Consider the following 22,244-nt stretch of genomic DNA (forward strand, 5'->3'; position numbering starts at 1 on the left):
AATCGACAGCGCTAAAAATAGTATTTTCATTGATAAAATCATATTCATCCGCGTAATTTGTGATTGTGCATTTATTGACAATTCTATAAGCCAACGCTATTTTTAAACTTTGAATGCGTTGTTATTTGTTGGATACTTGTAACAAAATAAAAATATTTCTTTCTTTTAAATCGCTATTTTTAAACTGTTTTGAGAACTACTTGTTGTTAGGTTTGTTGTGAACTTCTGTGTCAGAGGTTGAATGTCCGCTTTGTTTTTACTTAATTTCGATCAGAAAATACAATAAAACAATATTAGAAATCTTCGACCATTCGGGAATTATTTTGCTTGAAAATTAATTCGCCTGTCTTTGACCATCTTTACGCAGTGATCTCCCCTGAATTTTTCGGTGTTAGTGTACATATAAAGGGAAGTAACCGCTTCAAAAAAGTGGACTACTTTCGGCGTTTGCAATTAACAACATTAGACTCTGAAATTTCGCTACCATTATTTGTTTGGTCTGACGACCCAAACAAATAAAAATTACTTATCTTATCTTATCTTAATATATAAACAAACACGGACTTTAATTGTATGAAATTAATGTCAGTGAAACAAATCAGCCAAAATTGTTAAATATGTGGCAAATGAAATTTTAAATACTTATTATTATTATAAGAATAAAATTGTATAAAAATGTAATATTCAATGTGTCCAAAGACTGTTCAAACTCAAATACATTCAATTTTTCTTAGTGTTGAGAATTGAGTACCGCTCAAGCCGGTGCTAGGAGTGTGAGGGATGTTGCACTTATTCATTATCCCTCATGTACAGACTCAATCAAACCGTGTCTGCACTTTCATGTATTTTGTGTGTATGTGTGTGTGTGTGTGTGCGTGCGTGCGTGCGTGCGTGCGTGCGTGCGTGCGTGTGTGTGTGTGTGTGTGTGTGTGTGTTATTAATGCTTCCGAGGGATCACTTTGTTTCCAGATTTCAAATAGCCTTATGTGAAGAACCGAAATCTTGTTAGATGAAATATATCTAAAAAGCAAAATTAATATTACAAGGATTCGAACCAGCATTTCTGCACTCATAGAGCGAACACTTTACCGCAACGCTAAATATTACGCTGAACGGTAAAACAAGTAATTGTTTAGGTTTTAAGATACTTTGCCAATAAATAGTATGCTTTTATGTAAGAATTATCGACACTCCTATTCACAGTATATAAAGGAAATCACTGTACCCTGTCTTTCGAGCCTATACAATTAAACATGTACCCTGACTTGCGAGTACAAGCACATTTTACTTATGATCACTATAATCTTCTTGGGAGCCAATATATTCAACTTGTATCTTTCTTGCGAGTACATGAAGTAGACTGTGTGGGAATGCGTATGGATGTTATTCATGATTTATACGAAAACAATGTCATGTGGTCGATATTCGTGTTTTGAATATCGTTTTACAGTCCGATATACAATCCATTACCCCATATCATTCCTATATCATTCCATTTCATCATCTTATTATAACAACTTATTTCTCATATTTCATTTGACATAATTTGCATGCCGGGCCTCAGTTTTTACAAACTTCCCGGAAAAACCATCTCACGCATGCGTACTTTGATATAAGTATTTCTATTGGTTTGCGCCAGAAATTGTTGTCTTATTTATTTATTTATTTATCTATCAAGGCGTATGTTTATGCCCTTACAGACGTAAACGACCATTCATACACGTGAAAAAGAACCATACGACAACAACATAGCCCTAATTTAGTATACTCTGTGTGCATTAATGTCACTTATAATTCATTGTCTTCATGTTTCATGGTTCACGACTATATAGCCATATACTTAATAAAATGCAACGGGTATGATACAGACATCGACAAATGGAATGTTTTACCATGTGAATGTAGAAAACAATTTTATCTGCAACCATGCAATGTTTTTGCTGGGTAATCACTATACTAATTATGAATAAAAAAACTTTTTATTAAACCATTCAACTACATTTATTAGTTACCAGAAGTTAAATTTACTTGCACTTCCTTCTTTGTTTGATTATTTTTTTGTAATGACTCACATTTGTACAGTGTTACTGTTAAAAAATGTCCATATTTGTTTTATTCAGACACACTTATATTTGAAGGCAGTTTAGATATTGTTAACAATTTTGTCTTATCTGAATTGTGTCATGGTCATTAAATTACAAAGGTTAGCATTGACACATATGTGCACATAAGTGATATACATTCAGTACATCAAAGTCTATTTTCATGGTTCACATCAAATGCATGTGCTTAACACATGTTATAGCTCAACTCTAAATAGAATGAAATTACAAACAAAGAATATGAATAAAGTCAATCCAGGACAGTGTAAAAATATCTTTTATTACATGCTTTTCGGTGGTTTATAGAAATATATCAGTGATTTAAAACTGGTAATTTCACTGTTTGAAACAGTGAAATTACCACTTTGATAATTTCACTGTTTTGAATTTAAGCCCCTTACCTTGTTTTCAGTGAAATACCAGCGTGCACAGAACTGGGTACCAACTTAATGACGTGACGTTGTATTATTATTTGGCGCGCTTTTCATTCAGTATTAGGTTTAATGTCTTTTTAAAACGTTTCTTTGTATATAATAAAAAGAAAATTTGTTTAGTTTAGTGTAAGATCGGAATATATTTCACCGAGTGAGCACCAAAAGGTATATTTCACGAGTGGCGCAGCCCAGATAGATATTTGTTTATTTAATCTTTATACATTCATATTACAATACATTCATATTACTATCTATCTATCTATCTCTGGATACTGCCAACCCCTCTTACGAGTGTTAAAGGCAGAAATTTAGTGCACGTCGGATTGTTAGTAAAATGTGAAAAGAAAAGCTAAAAAAGAAAAGTCCAAACATTGACATGCTTGGAAGGTGAGACTGAAAATGTATTCTAGTCATGGTTAAAATGTTAATAGTGAAACAAGATGATAAGAGATAAAATAGTTTAAAAACACTGGGAGTAAGACTAGTAGTGCAAACCCACCACTGCCTGTTTGAACTGACTCAGGTTGGGCAGGGTGGCAATGTTACTAGGAAGTTTATTCCATAGTATAATGCTATGAGGGAAGAAAGAGTACTTATGGTAGTCAGAGGATACCTGTATTTGGCGTAGGGATAAGGGATGCATATGTCTGGTTAATCTATGTGGGGTTTGAACATAAGTTGGGAGATTAATTGCAACTAGGTTATGGTATATCTTATAAAACATTATCAGTCTACAGTCAAATCTGCGATGTTCAAGGGATCGCCAGTCCAGTTCTTCCTGCATGGCTGTGACACTAGAGTGAGGGGAGTAATCCCTTTTAACCCTTCTTATTGCGCGTCTCTGGATCATCTCAACTTTGTCAATATTGGTTTTAGTGTAAGGCGACCAAATAGTTGAGGCATATTCAACCTGTGGGCGGACCAGGGACTTGTTTGCTAGTTCTTTCACTTTCTCATTTTTAGTAATGACATTTCTTTTAATAAAGCCAAGGGATCTGTTTGCATTGGAAGTTATTCGAGATATATGTGTATCAAATTTAAGGTCAGCAGATAGATCTAGTCCGAGATATTTAGCATTTGTAACAGACTCTAGGACTTGGCCATGGAGCATATATTTGTGTTTAATTATGGTTTTATTTTTGGTGATATGGATGACTTGGTATTTTGAAGGGTTAAACTCCATGTCCCACTGCTTCTCCCACAGAACCATATTGTCTAGATCATGTTGGAGAGTTGGGGGGTCTGAGGGGGAATTGATGGTTAAGTATACAGCAGTGTCGTCTGCAAATAATCTGACTTGGGATTTAAGGACAGAAGATGGTAGCTTGTTGATATTTTGAAGGAAACAAAGGGGCCCTAGGACAGAGCCTTGGGGCACTCCAGAGGTAACTGGGACTTCAGATGAGCAGTCACTATCCACAACTACTGTCTGTCTACGGCCAATAAGGAAGGACTGTATCCAATTTATAATATGAGGACAAACACCATGTTATTGAAGGGTATCTAAGAGTTTAAAGCTACATTAAATGAATTTCTTAAAAACAGAAATAGAGACATTTCATTAGTAAAATAGGTTTCATATCGACTCCAGATCTTATTATAGTGCCAAGGCAACCAAAATGAGTTTTATAAGCATAAACATCTACTACCGCATTGTGGCGAAATCGGAATTTGCATGAGACACTCTGCCTTCGTGTCATCCGTACATCAATATTAAATCAACAAACATGGTTATAAGTAGCAGTCCTAGTATAACGGTATATTTACGCTTTGTAACGGTTGTTTTCATACAAATTTAATATTTTAATGAGATGATTACTCTTTCCTGAACGCCATGCCAAGTGCACCGTGAAGCTAAAACGGTTAAAGTGTGTATGCACATGAAAATCTCGTAATTGCTGTGTTCTGTATAGCAACTATAACACTGTGACGTAGCACATACATGAACTGATTATAGTCTTCATTTGCATGTTAAAATTCGTATACGAACTTTAGTGTTACCGTGGGGTTTTCCGTTTAAAATTGTAATTTATGAACAATATTTGATGAGATTTACAACAATACTGTTAAAAAGGTTAATAAAACAGTAGAATGCTTGGTTATTAGGCCGACGGCAAAATATTTTTACATATTTATTTAATGTAACTTTAAGATGGTTTACTTTATCGAATGCTTTGGAGAAGTCAAGAAGTATGAGATCTGTTTGTTTGCCATTTGAAAAGTTGTTCGTCTTTCTCTGAATCCATGCTGAAGATCAAAGAGTATGTTGTGGGTGGTAAAGTGAGAGGATAGTTGAGAGGCAACTATGTGTTCAAGTGTTTTACAGAGGATGCATGTAAGGGAAATTGGGCGATAGTTTGCTGGATCACTTGTATCACCTTTTTTGTAGACAGGGCATACGTTTGCACGGGTCCAGTCATTGGGAATATTACCGGTGGTCAGGGATTTTTGGAAAAGAACTGCAATGATGTCAACAATCTCTTCTCTCAGCTCCTTCAGGACAATTGGTCTAATGTGGTCAGGGCCGGCAGCTTTGTTGGCATTGAGGTTGGCGAGGAGCTTTAGTACACCTGCCCTACTGATGATGATGTCAGTCATTTGTGGGTACTGACAATACTTTCTGGGATCCATGAGTCTCAGTTTTTGTATACATTGATCTTTAAGTGTAAGTGGTATAATTGGTGAGAAAACTGATTGAAATTGTTTGTTAAGAATGTTTGCATTTTCAGTGTTATTAATTTTGAGAGAACCAGACTTTTGATCTTTTAATGGAGACACTCTTTGTGAATCTTGTTTAGAGTTTTTTATAAGTGTGTATAGTTTTTTGGTACAGACTTTACTTTGTGTATTAGTTTCATCATCATCATCTGCAAGGTTCAGGATGTTTTCTAAGTAAGACTCATATGATTGTTTAATTCTAGCTTTTATTTGCGATTTCAAATCTTTAAATTTTAGCCATTGATCATGATCAGATTTATTTTTATTTGTTTTTGGTTTTTTAATATTTTTATAGAGCTGGTCTCTTTTATGGATTAATTTTTTAATGGATTTTGTTATCCAGGGCAAAGATGGTTTAGCTGTAATTCTTTTAGTGGGTATGAATTTTGATATGCCATCCTCAAGTGTGTGTTTGAACTGCGGCCAAAGCTCTTCAACAGACAAAGATTCAGCTTTTTCAAGTATTTCAGATGTTGAGGTTTTAATGAAAGTTTTCAACTCGGTCCAATTTGCCTTTTTATACAAGGTGCAAGTACGAGGCTTTTGTTTGAGGAGGGTAGGCCTAGAAGATATTTCTGTGGATATGATGTCATGATCTGATATGCCAGGTATGACCTTGACGTTGTTAACAAGAGTGTGGTTTGAAATGAGCAATAAATCAAGAATATTGTCATTTCGTGTACTTTCATTGACCATTTGTACAAGGTTATGATCATCAATGATGTTCAGGAATTTATCATACACAGGACTTGTGTTTAAGCCTTCTTTAAGATATGGTGTATGTTCAGAGTCCCAATTTAATTTTGGGAGGTTAAAATCGCCAAGGATTAACTTTGTACCTTTTAAGTTACGCACAAGTTCAAGGGATTTTTCAAATTCTAAAATACTATTCATATCAAGTTCGTGTGGTTTGTAATAAGATGCCAGAAAGAGTGACTTACTACCTTTGATTTCTATTTTTATCCATATTATTTCACAATCGGTGTTCAGTTTTGGTTGTTCACTTGGTAGGAGGTTGTTTTTAACAAGGATAAACACTCCACCGCCCTTACTTTTGAGTCTGTCACGGCGAAAAACTGTGTAGCCGAGTTCAGGTGGGAAAATATCACTGTTATAGTGTTCTTTATTTAGCCATGATTCTGTGGCTGTAACTATATCTGGGTTTTGGTCTATTAATAAATTTTGAAATTCATGTTTTTTGTTGACTATTGACTGGCAGTTTATGCATAGAATTTTCAGTTTGGATACATAATCAATTTGTTTTTGTTTTGGATTTTTGAGATTTATAGAGCTAGGTGTATCTGTATTTTCATCTACTAGAGGTGAGAAGCTGTTATGTGATGAGATTGAGAGGATGCTTGAAATATTCGAAAGATTTGATTCATCACATATTGTACATGTCCATGCAAAAGGATGTATTGCTATTGGTTAGATCTTGGTACCATGTGCTGTTCAATCCTTGGCATTGTATGTGGAACCACATACAGCAATTATCACATTCAACAGCATGGTCAGAATCTTTGACCTCAGACCCACAGCTTCCACAAGGATAATCCGGGCCAGGGTTTAGTTCAACATCGCATGAAATAGACAACAGTAGTATGACTAGATGTGATAATGTCTTACTTCTATGAATTTTGGTGGGAATTTGGTGGCGTCTATACCTAAGTTTCAGGTTGCCTACAATAAGTCCACATGAGGAGATTTTTGACGGTGACATTGCGTTTGGCAGGATGGAGGGCCTAGGATGTAGGGTAATGTTGGTTCTGATGAAATTATCTGGTACATTCACCATATAAAGTAATGTCGAGAGAAAAAGAAGGAATATAAAAATACCTACAAACATATTGTTTATATTTTCTCCAACCGGAAGTTGGACAATAAAAGGTCAAGGTTGGTCAGGCGGGAAAATATTTTGACAGAATAGTTACCTGTAACTATATTTTGGGTTTTAAATTAACAATGGATGAATGAAACTTTCAGTAGATTTCTTCATTCAACGTTCTAAACAGTAGCAGAAATGCAGTATCAGTCCGAAACACAGTGTTTACAGAGTTTTTTATGAGAGCTACGGAAATCAGCTGTTAGCAATCCGACGCATGCGCACCTAGTAAACCTAAACCTACTTGCTACATATAATCGATGAATAATACTTTTAATTATATGAACTTATCTACTATACGATTCTAATTCAATTACATTGTTAATGTGAAAACTTGGTATAACTTAAAAACGATAACAAGTTTGTGAAAGATGATGATTAATCCTGAGCTCGAGCATATTGCCGCACCCCCTCCCACCCCCGTAGAGCAATTACATCTTTACAACAGAACAATTATTTCTAAAGTCAAAGCAACATACAAAACGCTTTGTCTACTATTCAATACTGCTATGCATTCTGTATAGGCTGTAATATAATAATTTTAGGTGGGAAATTGCTATTATAGAAGTGTATAGCTTACACTTATAATAATATTATTATTATTTTATTATTATTATTATTATTATTATTATTATTATTATCATTATTATTATTATTATTGACATACTTCATAATGTTAGACAAGTATTTGAAATCTATCCACTTAATACACGTTCTACTCGTAAGCATGTCATTTTAATTCAATTGCTCTTGATAATTCATTTTTTGAAAATTCAAACATAACACGTCTGATATTTATGTTTTAATCGTATTCAGAAGCATGGCCGATTATATATTATGCTTTATATATATTTCATTGTGGCTGAAAATATTATCAAAACAACAGTAGAATTGCCATTGCCTTTATTTGAATAAATTAAGAGAATACATTAACATATTTTCACATAATTAAGGATTCATTTACATTTTCAGCACTAAATATGATAATTATCTAAATTTAATACTTACTTCTTTTAAGCTGAGAAACATAGACGGTAGCATGCACGAATCAATGTCAAGCTCTAACAAACTGATTATGTTGCAGCAGAATTAAAGCACTTATTCCTGGATGCTTGATGATATAAAAGCTTACATTATGCTTGCTTTCATACCTTCTTTTTGACAATGGAAACCGAGCTTTTGCTGAATTACAACATTCATATTGATCACTAGATGTACTATCATGTAATGTTCCTTTTGACATTTTAATATGCTGTATTGTTGATTGCAGCTTTTTTTAAGGCCAGCGTATCATTTCGGCGTTTTAAAGAACATTCTGCATTATAAATTAATGAATTTAATCATATATGGCCTTGTTCTATACCAATGTAGTATATATTGTATACACCGGGCAATTAAATATTACATGGAATACACCTAGTGTTCGTTGGAGACATAAGTTGCATAAACGCTCGTTCCTTGGAGTGTTTCTAAGCCTACCGTTTTCAGTTTCAAGGCAATGATAAGACAACCTTATTTTCGTTATCACATGTCTATATTTCTTATTTTCCATCAATGTTAAATATTGTGCTATTCCAAAAATTTGCTTAAAGCTGCATGCCTCTAGATGAGCCAAAAGAGTACGAGAAAACAAATTTGAGAAAAAAACTGAGATTTTAAGAAAAATTAAAATATTAAAGATAAAAGTAATTATTTCTATTTTATATGCGATTTATGACCGATTTTGCAGTATCTTTTAGCATATTTCTACTGCGTGACTAATGCAGTAAGAGCTATTTTGGTATATTTTGATTTTTTGTTGGTAATTTAAATGAATTGTAAGTGCTGTTTGCAATGTTAAAATCATTTTCTTTGTTCGTTTTACAATATTGTACTTTTTAATACATTTTCAAAATTTTCATGAAAAATACCATGTATCTGAAATCATTCTGCTTTAATACTGTTCAACAACATAATATTTGGACTACTTCGCGTACACAACATTTAATTAACGCGGATATAGCCATTCTTCTCCAAAGCCACATTCATCATGTAGTTTCTTGACCACTTTACCTGAGTATGCGCCTGTCTGTCCGTCCAAATTTAGCTTGTTATCACTCTAACATCCACATACCCTAAGCAATATGGCCAGAGTTATTTGCCCTTGAATTACAATATCTGTTATATTTCACATTGTTACCACTCCAACGCTTTCTTGACACTTTTCAAGAGAATATCTATGACAATAAAATCTCAACAAAGTTAGATTATAGGTTAAATCTTTAAAAAAAAAAAAGAAAAAAAAAAAAAAAAAAAAACGCGCTATATTTCACCTTGTTCGTGCTTTCGTTTCTTCTCCATTCTTAAAATTTTTATACAGAATATGTATAACAATAAGGTCTCGATCAAGTTCATTTATGAGCTAAGAGGATTCCAATCCCCACCCCCGCTCCCCGCGAAGAAAGCTCTCTTGCTCAATTATGACTAGGCGACTTAAAGGCCCTATCTCCATGACAATATAGCTCTCTCGCTCAAATATGACTACGCTGTCAAAAGTCCCCATCCATCCCCCGTAAAAATGAACGGTAGAACCAAACCTCCATAGTCAACAAGAACACAAAAAAATCATCCCCACTTCTTGATGCAATTATATGAAAAGCTATTGTCAAAAGCAAAGCTTAATTCTAATATTTTTGTCATTCACTCAGTCCAATCCCCGGTCCGTCCGTCTGTATAGCCGTCCTTTTCTGTATGTCTATAAGATTACATTTATTTCAATATCATCGTTTTTATATCTCTGCTGCTGCTGCTTGGTTCCATTCCTAAAAAAAAATCTATTCGAAAAACATCCTCGGCTTAAGCATATTTCTTTTTTTTTAAATAAAAAAAATCAGAATTACATAGGATCACAAAAATATTGCACTTAAATGTTTATTTCGTCATATCATTACCTGAAACAATATGAAAGTGACAGAACCAATAAAAGTAACGTTTATAATGAATATATAAATATATATAATACAGAAAATATGGACGATATGCGACGCAAATACACACTCCCGCCGCAAAACGTACCAAGGACGATATGCACCGCAAAACGTCCACATGTGTACGATATGCGACGCAAAACGTCCACACGCGTACGTTTTGCGGTACGGACGTTTTGCGGTGTTACATTGCAACATAGATTCATATACATTCCAGATTATACAGTTCCGTTGTTCATTGTGTAATAGTTTCAACCAAAATTTAACAATTCAAAATTTTCTGTTTGGAAATAGCGGGTTCCTACCCGTTTCACCGTATATATATATGCCTTGGCTACTTGTCTAGGACTCGCTTAAATTAACTTTCAGTGTACACGTTCTATGACTTCTGCAGAGGAAAACCTCTATATTTCAGCACTATCTCAAAGAATAAATGTAATATGTGCGTCGAATAGGTTGAATTTTATCTTAACTGGCATTTCTATTGACTTTTGTTATCGATGATAAATTGTTCATAGATTTTATAGCCTTCGGTGCAAGAGCATCAATGCCTCGTTTTGCCGAACCATTACTGCTAAGTACGTAGCCCAAATAGTTGAATGAATCGACGATATCTATTCCGTTGCCGTTGTACGTCCATGTTTCATTATCTCTCGCACGCCCGTTACCTCTTTTAAATACTATAATATTTGTTTTCGCTACATCGTACAGGGGATATAGTTATCTAAATGTTGCATGCTTTAAGAGCTTGTTTGACGGATTAGTTATCTTTGTTTACGCTGTTATTCGCACATTGGCCACATCTCGGAGGTCAGTCGACCTACCCAACCAGTTTACCTTGGTAACTAACCAGAAGAAGAAGAATTGAGCTGCGCCATGACAAAAGCAACATAGTGCGTTTGCGACAAGCATGGATCCAGACCAGCCTGCGCATCCGCGCGGTCTTATAAGGATCCATGCTGTTCGCTATCAGCCTCTCAACTTGTTATAGGGTTTGTAAGCGAACAGCATGGATCCTGATCAGACTGCGCGGATGACTGCGGAAAACTGACAGCTGCAAATAAAGAGAAAAAAACATCACATCATCTTTATCATTCATAGAAACAAAGAGTTCCAGAAAAAAAGAAACAAAAACAAAAACAAAAAACACCGTAAACAAACCTTTATATATATTTCATGAAAATCTCGCGTTTTTATTGTCATTTCCCTCCCGTTAGCTATTATGTTTAATATAAAGATGCACGCGCAAACAATTTTTACCCAACATCTGTCTGATACTTCCCGATATTTAAATGTAATTGCAGATACCGCAATTTGCTAATTAAGATAGTTGGAACTGTGTCCTCCGCCACCTTTGCATAGGACTCATCGTGAAGTCGGGGGTACTACTGACTCTCGATCGCAACATGGAACTCGAGGGTCTGGGTGCAACTGGCACGGCCTTAGGCGCGTGCCATCCTAGGAAGACCTTATTAGAGCTTCTATGCCCCACACCAGGTCGTGCTCTGGTTGAGTTTTAGGTCCACGATTGAGTAGGCGGAGACCACCTGAAAACTTTTCTATAAATATATTATAAAATATTTTCAATTCAAACATGAAAGTACCAAACTTTAACTAAAGGGAAGTAAATGCAAAAACATCTGTCATGTAAAGCTATTTTTGTTATCTCCCTTCATTTGCCATATGCGCACTTCATTTTAGGTCAGATTACTATATTGCAACATGGCCTGCGATTTGCTGCAAAAGGTACAGGAAAAACCGTAAGATTCAATGGCACATCAGGTGATTGGATGAAAATGTTATGTTTATGAAACAATTTTTAGAAACTAAAACTACATTATTTTTGTAAGAAAATGAACTATTTCATAAGTGTCTAGGATAATTTCTCATTTGGATATTTGCTTTTTAAAAAAGTATATGTCAGTCATGTGATCAGCAGAAATTTTCAGTAAAAAAGGGGTGTAATCATCTTTGGGAACATTTTGCGAAAAATTCGTTCGGTAAACCCTATATAAATATATCTTAAAAAATAATCATCATGATGATTTAATATCCATTTGCATGTATTTCATGTATAAATTATTTCAAGTAACGATAGAAAATATTTAAATTGAGTAAATAAATGATCATAATCATTTCTACACTCTGCGAGGACATGCGAAATGAACATTCGATGTAGACTACGAAAGACCGGCAGGGCCATCCCAACTTCATGAATTCCCGATTTCATCTTCACAATGTCAACCTCGTGAATCAACGTTTTCAACATACGAATTCACGATGTCAGCTTCATAAATTCCCGATTTCAACTTCACAAATTCACGATTTCAACTCACGAATTCACGATTTCAACTTCATGATCAAGTTGAAATCGTGAATTCGTGAAGTTGAAATCGTGAATTCATGAAGTGAAAATTGTGAATTCACGATTTTGAATTCGTGAAGTTGATATCGCGAATTCTTGAAGTTAAAATAATAAATTCATTAAGTTGAAATCGTGAATTTGTGAAGTTGATATCGGGATTTCATGAGGAAGAAATCAGGAATTCATGAAGTTGAAGTGTCCCCACCGGTACTAAATGTGCGTACTTACGTAGATATCGAAGTCTTTAAATATTGTTAGTTATATTATTACATTATTGTTAAGCATATACATACAAAAGCTACATTGTATAGTGATATTCAATACAATTATTGATTCTATGCATGTATCTCTATATAGTTTTCCTCTCTATTATGCCATTGTCAGGTAATAACTTTAATACTTTAATGACTTTCCTACTGGTTCTTTTTGCTTAAATTAGAGTCACATCGGAATGTATTGGCGTTTTTCAACGTAGCAAGTAAATAAGTTGCATGCGTTAACCTTAGTATAATTGACAAAACAAAAAGCACTAGACCCCTCGTATCATACTGTACAACATTTTTAGTAAATACTTGTCTGCAGTCTATTTGTCGACTTTCTGTCACAAACAAGTCCCAGTGACCACAGTATACATGTGGATCTATAGTTCGAACCCACGTGTTCTGGATTGAGAGATAGACTCTAGGATAGAGCCCCAACTGCGTTTAACTTTTTATAGTCAGATAATGTATTACACTGTTTTACACAAGATTTTACAGCTGAATACATGGCTTTGAATATATTTAAAATTTTACCATCCAAATCCATCGTAAATAATTTATACCATAGCGCGTTTCTATACACAGAAACAAACGCTTTTTAAGATCAACAAAAGCTCACTTCAGATAATATATGTTGTACTAAATCATGTAAAACAAAAATTGCATCCACAGTGCTGAGCCTTTTTTTAAAAACCGAACTGGGCGTCTGATAACACTACTACCCTTGAATTTAAAAAAATCTATCATCCCTCTTTAATGATAACGTCAATAATTCTGGAAAATAACCTGCGTTAAAAACAATATTAAATAAATCTGTAACATTCCCTAGTTTGAATAAAGTGTCACTTGGCGATGCAGATTTGTTACGATTTAAATTCGGCATTCAATTCACCAAAAGTAGGGATATTTGTATTTACGTCATCAATAAATGTTTCAACCTCGGAAATAATTGTTGTTTTGATTTCATTGAATATTTAAAAGAATATTTTTCGAATTCTTTAGCAGATATATCGTCCCCGTTTATTACGTTTATTTTGTTATTTAAAATATGGCCAAAATTCTCATGATTTACACGTTTTTAAATTAGTTAATTCTTAAGACTTCATTAAATTACAGCAACGTTTCTATTTGTTTTCTGATAAACACACATTTGAATTGTTACATTACCGTAAACTGCTACCTCAAGTCAAGCTGATTGTAAGAAGAAGTAGATCAAATATACATGACAAAGTAAATGTATTTTAAACTCTTTATTTGACAACATGTAAAAACATATATCATTAAGTTCACTCTTCTAATCTTTCTACATCTTTCATACATTTTAATTAGACTCTGAAAAGAAAAACGATAGGATTTGATATAAGATGGTATTAAAGTCGGTCATATTAGTTTGTTTTACATGTATGTTTAAGGGTTGTGTTTAAAGTGCTGTATTAACAAGAAATAAATATACAGAACTATTCTCATTGCAGTATATATAGTTCAAACAAGTAAAGTCACATTTATTTAATTATTATCGTTAGTAAAACTTACGACAGAAAGGTGTTTGAGAGTTAGTCTGCAAGTAAAAAGCTCCTTTTATTGGACGTGTGTAAGAGTTAATGCCCATGACAGGACACCCAGCATCACCACATGTTGTACAATTACCAGCTTTAAAACTCTCCCAAGAAGAACAAGGATAAGATGTAAACTGACAGTTTGTGTTCAGAACAGATTCTATGAAGTACCAAATCGCTCGGTCATGGGCACAAGATACACTATCAAAGGCTTCTGAAAACAGAATAAATCAAAATGTTACTTCAAACATTAGATATGATTCTATGTGTCAGTACGGCTTTACTGATAAAATATTTTCTTTTTGATTAAGTAAAATATCAGTTGAATTTATGTATTAAATATATCTACAATGTATTTGATTTTTTCCAATTCACATAAAACTTTATGTATGCCATTTAAAAACAACACGGCGGCGAATAATTGTTTGTATGTATGTCTTTATACCGAACCGTTCCAAAAAGCAGACTTAAACTATAACCGTGAACATATGTCTTACATTGTTTCTAAATATCAAATGTTATGACAGTGAATGGAATCAAATTTATTTGCATTAAAAGTGTATCCTTGCAAAGAATAAATCGGTGCAAATTTACAAACTTGTGAATTGAAAAGTAAGCAGTTGTTCGACAGTTGTCTTGACTGGCGGAGGACATCCTGGTTGAATTTGACCACCATTCGGATAGAAGTCCATATGTCCTAACTGAGATAGAGTTCCAAAGCCTGCAATAAACGTGTATGTGTAAGGTTCTTTTTAAATAACTTAAATTGTTGTCGCATCTATTTTCACATTGTTTGTAAAAAAAAACATAATGCTGAAAATATTGAAAGTTTAATAAACAGGGATAATGAATGACCATTCTACCTACCTGCATCCTCTATTGGAGCGCCATCTGAATGAATAGCATCTACAAATAATGCGTCGCTTGGGTCAAGATGTACAGCAGGGTCAGTCTTTGTAAACAAGGGTCCAGCCGGATCAAGGCCTTTAAAAATAATTTCGCAAATATGTGAATGAGTAGCATTCATTTTAAATGTACACATAGATAAATGATAAAAAATTGAACACATACATTGTGTTATCGATCAACAAAATAGTTATTTTTTACAACACTTTGTCTTTTATTCAGTGCATACTTTTTACAGATAATACAAAAAATAGAACTTTTCTCCGGCAAATTTTGGTAATATTTACCAAAATTACGTCAAATCAACTATTTAAACATGACTGAAGATCTTGAAATCTTCGTGTTTATATTGGGTAAACAAATTTATGATATTTATAATGTGTGTGTGATATTATGCTTTTATTTATATTGAATTAGGTTTTATCATTTAATTGATGTTGGAAAATGTTTAAAAAAAACAACAACATAAAAACTTCCTTATAAAAAATGTCCCACTCGTTTTATTAATGGAAAATTAATAATAAATTCCAAAGATATTGATAGAAATTTCTGTGTATGACATTAATGTTAAATCATGTGTAATATTTTAATAACTGCATGTATAACGTGTGTAAGCTAAAGCATATACGACTGCATAATGTCACAAGAAAACCTTGGAAAATGCGCTCTAGTGAAGAACTTGCGGTTGTCCGTGCGTCTGAGTATTTACGGAAACATCCCGATAAAACAAAAGGAAAATCCTTCATCAACACTACATAAAAGGGATTCTTAAAACCAGATGTAGTACAACGATTTCAAATAATTCTTGCAATTATATATTCGTTAGACAATTCAAAATACCTGTTATTCTCGGTATTCCTGGAATACGTGTTCCTACGTATCCGGCAGTATGCGCACCAAGGCTATGACCAATGACGTGCAGGGTTTTGACATCCATTTCAAACTTTCCTAGTAGTACTTTAATTAACTGGGCAACTACAGCACCTACGAGCCTAGTATTTGCCACTGCTTTTGGGTACAATTTCTTAGCTCCCTTTGACCAGTCAACCCCGATTACATTGTAATCACCCTGTAAATTTACATATGCAGCTTTATTTTACGAATGTCCATTCTCATCTCTCATGATCAAAATACCGATACACATCTGTTGAAAACCACTTTAAAGTTATTATTATTACTGTAATGAGGAACAAAAAACTCAATTTTATAAGATGCATTCAAAAAAATACTTACTTGTTTAAGAAATGCCACGGACAAGTTTGCAATGACAGGTGATGTGTCTTTGCTGCTCATAAACCCATGAATTAACACCTTTGTTTGGCGAGACGCGTCAAAGTTTGAGTCTTGAATACTTGCAATATCTTGATATTTAAGTTCTTGTGCCTCTACAGGGTTCTGCCGAGTCCAAAGGAATGTTCGTACCTAATGATAAGACCATTTTGTTAAATTTTACAAATGTTTATAATTATGTCGTTTACAATTGTGAAAACAACTCAAACAGTACACTAATAATATATTACAATGAATCATTTTAACCAGGCTGCAAGTCACTTTGTTAGTAAAGACTACGTTGCTTTTTATGTATAGAAATGATTATGTATTACTTAAACTGGGAAATGAATTTACTGCTTTGATTTAATTTTATTAAAAAGACATGACAAATTAAGAATATTGTGTTTTTTAGAACAAGCCAAATGGGAGAGGGGTAAGGGGAAATATATATGTATATTTAGCCTGCAGAAATATAGAACCTACACATAAAATAGAACATCACGTTTAATGGTACATTAATTTGACATGTTAATCTCACATTAATTTGACATGTTAATCTGGAGACACTACACAAGCTGTTCACAGAAGATCTCCATTGAGACCTTCTATATGACCTTACATATTAATACCTCTTACAATCTTGATACAAAGACTCAGCATGAAATACTTTAAAGGCAATGATACCAAAATTATGCATATAACAGTTATGGTTCATGCACACTGCACCTATCTTCAATAAGCTCTATCTCTATCCATCTATGAGTTTCATGTTAATTAAGAAAAAATATATCCCAAACAGTGATTGCATCAAAATTATGTTCTGTTCAAAGATTAAGGATGAAAAATGTCGAAGGGCAAAAACTCTGAGTATGTTAAAAAACACGCTATGGCTTTTAGGGAATAATCCGTCCAGTAAGTTTAAAATTCATACCTCCAATATTTTCTTTTAAATTATGATACGGGCAGCATATAGGAATTAAAATTGCAGAGCGCAATAACTTGCAAAAAAGGAAAGCTACTATCCTTAGTCACTGCTTCAATAAAATATAAACACGTAGATCTATAACGATATAAATATTGTTTGAGTTGGTTAGACGGACACACTGATTGCAGTATACCTGCCTTACAGAGTAACACATTTAATGATTTAGAAAATCAAATATTATTTTTAATGCTTCTAAGTTTACAGGTTTAAGATTTCCAATGGCTTACTTTTTACAGAGGCGCACTCAAGAACATGCAAATTAATTACAAAGTTGTATGATATTGACTTATTCCAGCCCCTGTCAATTAACATAACGCCAGAGAAGAGATTGCTCCGCCCACTGATTCATGTTACCCGGACATTCAGAACCTTAGACAAAAGGACGGTACCGACGTTTACGGGAAACTATTATGCCACTAAAGTAACTAATGAATTTACCTTATATAATTTGGTATATATAAAATTTTAATGCTTTATTTAATAGTTCAATGTATTATGGTATTTAAAAATGAAACAAATAACTGCATTCATTTATTAATAATGAATAAAACGTTTGGCAAATATCTTGTTATATTTTTATTGACTTCAAGGAAGATGTTACTGACAAAATATCATTTTAGTTTACAAATTCAAAGATAGATAAAATTGAAGTAGCGGAATATATAAATAGTAAAATTATATCAATGGAACAGTAACATGTACAAATGTTTTTAATGTTTTATTTGTGAAATCACATATATACATGCATAATGCATTTGAGCATAAATTTGAATGAGAAAGTTGCCCTTGCGTAACTATGTAGTATGATATATGATTATAATTATGTATATTTGTAAATTAGATATGTTTTGTGATAAAACGCAATATTAATAACTTCAAAATTTTGACACTATGTTATAAACGAACAAAAAATGTCATATCGTCTGGATATTCTGGGACCTTATAATATATTATGTGATTATGAATAGACATAATTGTAATAAAGGAAGGAATAGAGTATTTGTTTAAACTTTTTTCTTTTTAATGCATTGTGGTATCGCCAGTTTTAACTTTCGCACCTGCTCTTCATATATATAAAGTTTCTGATATTTTTATTTGTAAAATGTACTAAATGACTCCATGTGTCAATATGTCAGGATATTTGTTAAGTTAGATATACCGATTTAATAGCTTTAAATTGACAAAAAAATAATTTCAATATAAATACTGCTGCACATATGTCTTATACAAACTGATCATGTATGTATGTAGTTAATGCTTAATGAGGGTCTATCCGCCCGTAAGGGCACAAAATGCACCTTTCGCTGTCGAGTACGGACCCCGAACATGTCACCAGTCATACCTTTAAAGAGTTAATTTTGAAGCACAAAGTAGTGATAATTTACCTTCATGCAATTTCCACGGAGTATTAGCCAAAGATATGAATTTTGAGCTTAAAGGAAGTCACTATACGGCGGTCAATGAGAACCTAAATGTACAGTAACCTGTGACGATAGGAAAGGTTAGCCCTGAAAAGGGCTGTTGGTGCCAGCAAAAGGCCTGCCGTTCAAAACGTCTAATCATGCTAGGGGCTCACGCACTCTAGCACACCGTCCTCGTCGACCGAAGCGCCTACTTTGTAGGGCCACTCCCCTCGGCATTAGTCAGGACATCGGCAGCTGGTCCGCAGCACAAGTTCCGATCTTTTTTCGCCGTCCCCAGTCTTCAAATCTTCTGCCGATGCTTTGTGCCTTATCAGCGACGTGCACTCTCCGAGGGGAAGTGAGAAGTGAACAAACTGATCACGATCGCTGATTGGCTTATATGTAAGACCCCTGTCAGCTTGAGTGACAGGCGGCGTATTAATGTCAATTATTCAAACTCCCCGCAGTGGTTACTTCCCCTGATCAGTACAGAAACCACTGCCACCACAAGTAAATTCGATCATCAGAGAGCCGAATATATGTTTTTCACTTTTAATTTTAAAATAGAATACTTTATATTATTTTAGTTTTCTTTCATTAAAATGTTATGCTTAATGTACAAGAATGTAAAAAATATACGTATAAAAATATTTAAATATTTTGTAAACATAACGAAATATATTTTCACTATGGCACCATAATTATGTATAGTAAACAATGGCTGAAGTAAACAGTTATTGAAGGATTGCGCAAAAGATTTTGATACGGCACTTTTTTTAAAACAAATTGAGTGTTTTGGACATTTTTTATCTGGTAAGGATGTAATTGTAAATCTGCCAGTTGGATATGGGGTCCTTGGCGTTCTGAAACTTGCCGCCATGTTTTTGTCACATGATACAACTATCGTCACGTTGGTTTCAGTGGAGTAGCAAAGCGTGACGCAACCGCTGTGAGGAGTTTGTCAATTATTAAGCCAAAAACAATAAAGAAACATAAGATTTGGACGTGTATGAATAGAAACATTAAGTAAAATATAAACCTCCATATCTTCAGGAGAATCTGGAAGTTCACCGAAACTGTTATCAAATGGATGGTTTGCATGAAAACACCCGACGCCATCGTAACAAACTTTACTTTCAAAGAACAGACCTGTTGAAATGAAACGAAATAAAAATACTTTATTCGAAGCAGAATTTATGGAAATATATGTAAATATAACAAAATGTATTTATATAGTGTTTTTGAATTACTGTAAAAATATCAAATTATAGAAATATTTTATGCATACATATATAACTAGAGATGACTTACCATTTGTTTCGGCAATTGCCAGCACCACTGATAAACATAACGGTAGAAAAGAGCCCATCTTCCACAAAAGAACTCTGGTAGAGGACAATGTTGTTATTGAACTAATACAAAAGTGTAAATCGTCTGATAAGAGAAAGTATGCCAAATTCAACTTAAACTAGTAGTTCACCATTCCATATAGTGAACCATGAACTATTTAAAATTTCCACAATCTTATTAAATATTATATAAGCTTTATAAGCATGTACTTAGTACATGTACAAACTCATACTTAATAAATAATCGTTTTTAAACTGCGTTTTACACAACATATATAATAGTGTTTTTCGTCCTGTTCGTATCGATATAATAGAGGCTTATACAAACTATCTAGGAAGTAAAATATCGATTTAAAACTTAATTTCAAGTATTGTATTACGGAAATTAATACACGAGGGTATTTCCCCCAAATTATAAAAATGAAGTAGTGACATCAGCAAATAATTAAAATAATATTTAAGTATTCAAGTGTAAACTATTGAAATTTAATCTTTAATTTCGACTGTATGATGATAGCTTGTTCCGATCTATCGCATTTAATTTATTTCAGTTTTCTACCTTTATGTAACATTAAAGTTATGTAAACAAATATAAAAATTGTTTTGTTTTTTTGTTTTGTTTTTTTAATTTGGTCAGTAGTTTTTCACTTTAAATTACTTTCCCCTTACCACTTCGGGTCCAACTTTTCATTTTTTTTTTATTCCTCAATGTGAAAAAGCTATCATAGCTATTTACGGATGGTCAGTGGTTCTATTAAGGTGTCAGCTCGTGTATGAAATAATGCACGAATAGGCTTCCACCAATAAAGCAGCAGGCTCGCCATATGAACTTACATTGTCGGTGTTATATTAGATGCAACAAACATAGCTGCACATAATTATAGATAATTTCAATGAATGATACAAATATAAGTTGGCAAGTTTAACTTTTAAAAGTATTATTTACAATTATTGACAGCACAAAATATACATTGTTTATGTATGTATGATTTGTATATTTTCTAAATGTACTCTTTATAGTTCAGTATATTTTTCAATAATTGAATCACATGTCACTTAGTACATGAAAATGTGGATAGACCTTTGCCCAACGCTGCACGTATTGTGTAGAAATGTAGACGTATATTTGAACAATGCTCATATATAATATACTACTATACAATTATTGACTAGTGAGCCATTGAATATGATGTGATATTCACCGGCAGATGACATATATCGCCTCCGTCAATATGACTTTCTGCCGGTGAATATCACATCATATTCAATGGCTCACTAGTCAATAATTGTTTTATTATATGAATAGGCTAAGACTTTCTTTTAAAAATCACAAAAAGTACAACCTTACATACATGTACAAATTTTGTCTCGTTGAAGCGCGGGAAAAAAGACGCACGTGTTAGGCGTGCAACGACTACTCGAACGCTGCGCATTCAAAAGTAATTCAAGTTTATACTCATCATTGCGTTGTAGCCTTTAAGTATAATAGTAAAGTAATGATATTTTAATCGAGAAAAATGCCATAAAAACAAAACACAACAATTGTGTTTTAACAGACACGCGTAATTAATAGTCTACGGTGTATGGTCATTGAATATGAGTCTCAATCTATTTTTAGACTGGGAAACTCCAATATGATACTACACCCAGTGAATATGATTTTATAAAAAGTTCTGTTGACTACTGTTTGGACCAATGAGATTGCAGCTATATTTAGATCATATAATAATGAAGTATAACACTCATTATGTAGATTCAAATCCCATCACAAAAAGTTAAATTCATTTATATCAAGTAACAATAGAGCTACATGACTGGTGATTCAACCTCAGAATTATTATTAGTGAGTGGTGGCATGACCGAGTGGTTAACGCGTTGGACTAGTAATCTCATGATAGCTAGCCGCATGGGTTCAAACCCCGTCAGGGACAGGTCGTTGTTTCCTTGAGCAAGAAACTTTACACTCATTGCTCAGTACTGGTTGGTTCCAGGAACGGATTCGAAAGTGTGTCTATAAGCTTATAGCTTCCTACACAATCGAAGTTA

General features: G+C 33.6%; 1 protein-coding gene across 2 annotated transcripts; it reads right to left on the reverse strand.

Moving 5' to 3' along the window:
* Positions 1-13,962: 13,962 nt before the first annotated feature.
* On the reverse strand, positions 13,963-20,508 carry LOC132756882 (inactive pancreatic lipase-related protein 1-like). Of its 2 annotated transcripts, XM_060748026.1 has the most exons (8): positions 20,161-20,508; positions 19,889-19,998; positions 16,423-16,611; positions 16,030-16,258; positions 15,151-15,267; positions 14,882-15,004; positions 14,261-14,497; positions 13,963-14,059 (listed from the first exon to the last, which is right to left on the reverse strand). In XM_060748026.1, the coding sequence occupies exons 1-8, from the start codon at positions 20,216-20,218 to the stop codon at positions 14,049-14,051; spliced, it is 1,074 nt and encodes a 357-aa protein (XP_060604009.1). In that variant the 5' UTR covers positions 20,219-20,508; the 3' UTR covers positions 13,963-14,048. The 2 variants fall into 2 exon arrangements, with proteins under 2 accessions (XP_060604009.1, XP_060604008.1); XM_060748025.1 differs by lacking the exon at positions 13,963-14,059 and having other exon boundaries at positions 14,113-14,497.
* Positions 20,509-22,244: the final 1,736 nt, after the last annotated feature.

Source organism: Ruditapes philippinarum, unplaced genomic scaffold (genome assembly GCF_026571515.1).
Source record: "Ruditapes philippinarum isolate M1 unplaced genomic scaffold, ASM2657151v2 ctg2225_1_1_1_1, whole genome shotgun sequence".
Taxonomy (NCBI): domain Eukaryota; kingdom Metazoa; phylum Mollusca; class Bivalvia; order Venerida; family Veneridae; genus Ruditapes; species Ruditapes philippinarum.

Excerpts from the sequence above, each read along its gene's own strand:
- LOC132756882 (XM_060748025.1), bottom strand. The coding sequence starts at position 20,218 with ATGGGCTCTTTTCTACCGTTATGTTTATCAGTGGTGCTGGCAATTGCC. Across the intron at positions 19,999-20,160 it reads GGCAATTGCCGAAACAAATG|GTCTGTTCTTTGAAAGTAAA; the intron begins GTAAGTCATCTC and ends TCATTTCAACAG. Across the intron at positions 15,005-15,150 it reads CGCTCCAATAGAGGATGCAG|GCTTTGGAACTCTATCTCAG; the intron begins GTAGGTAGAATG and ends CGTTTATTGCAG.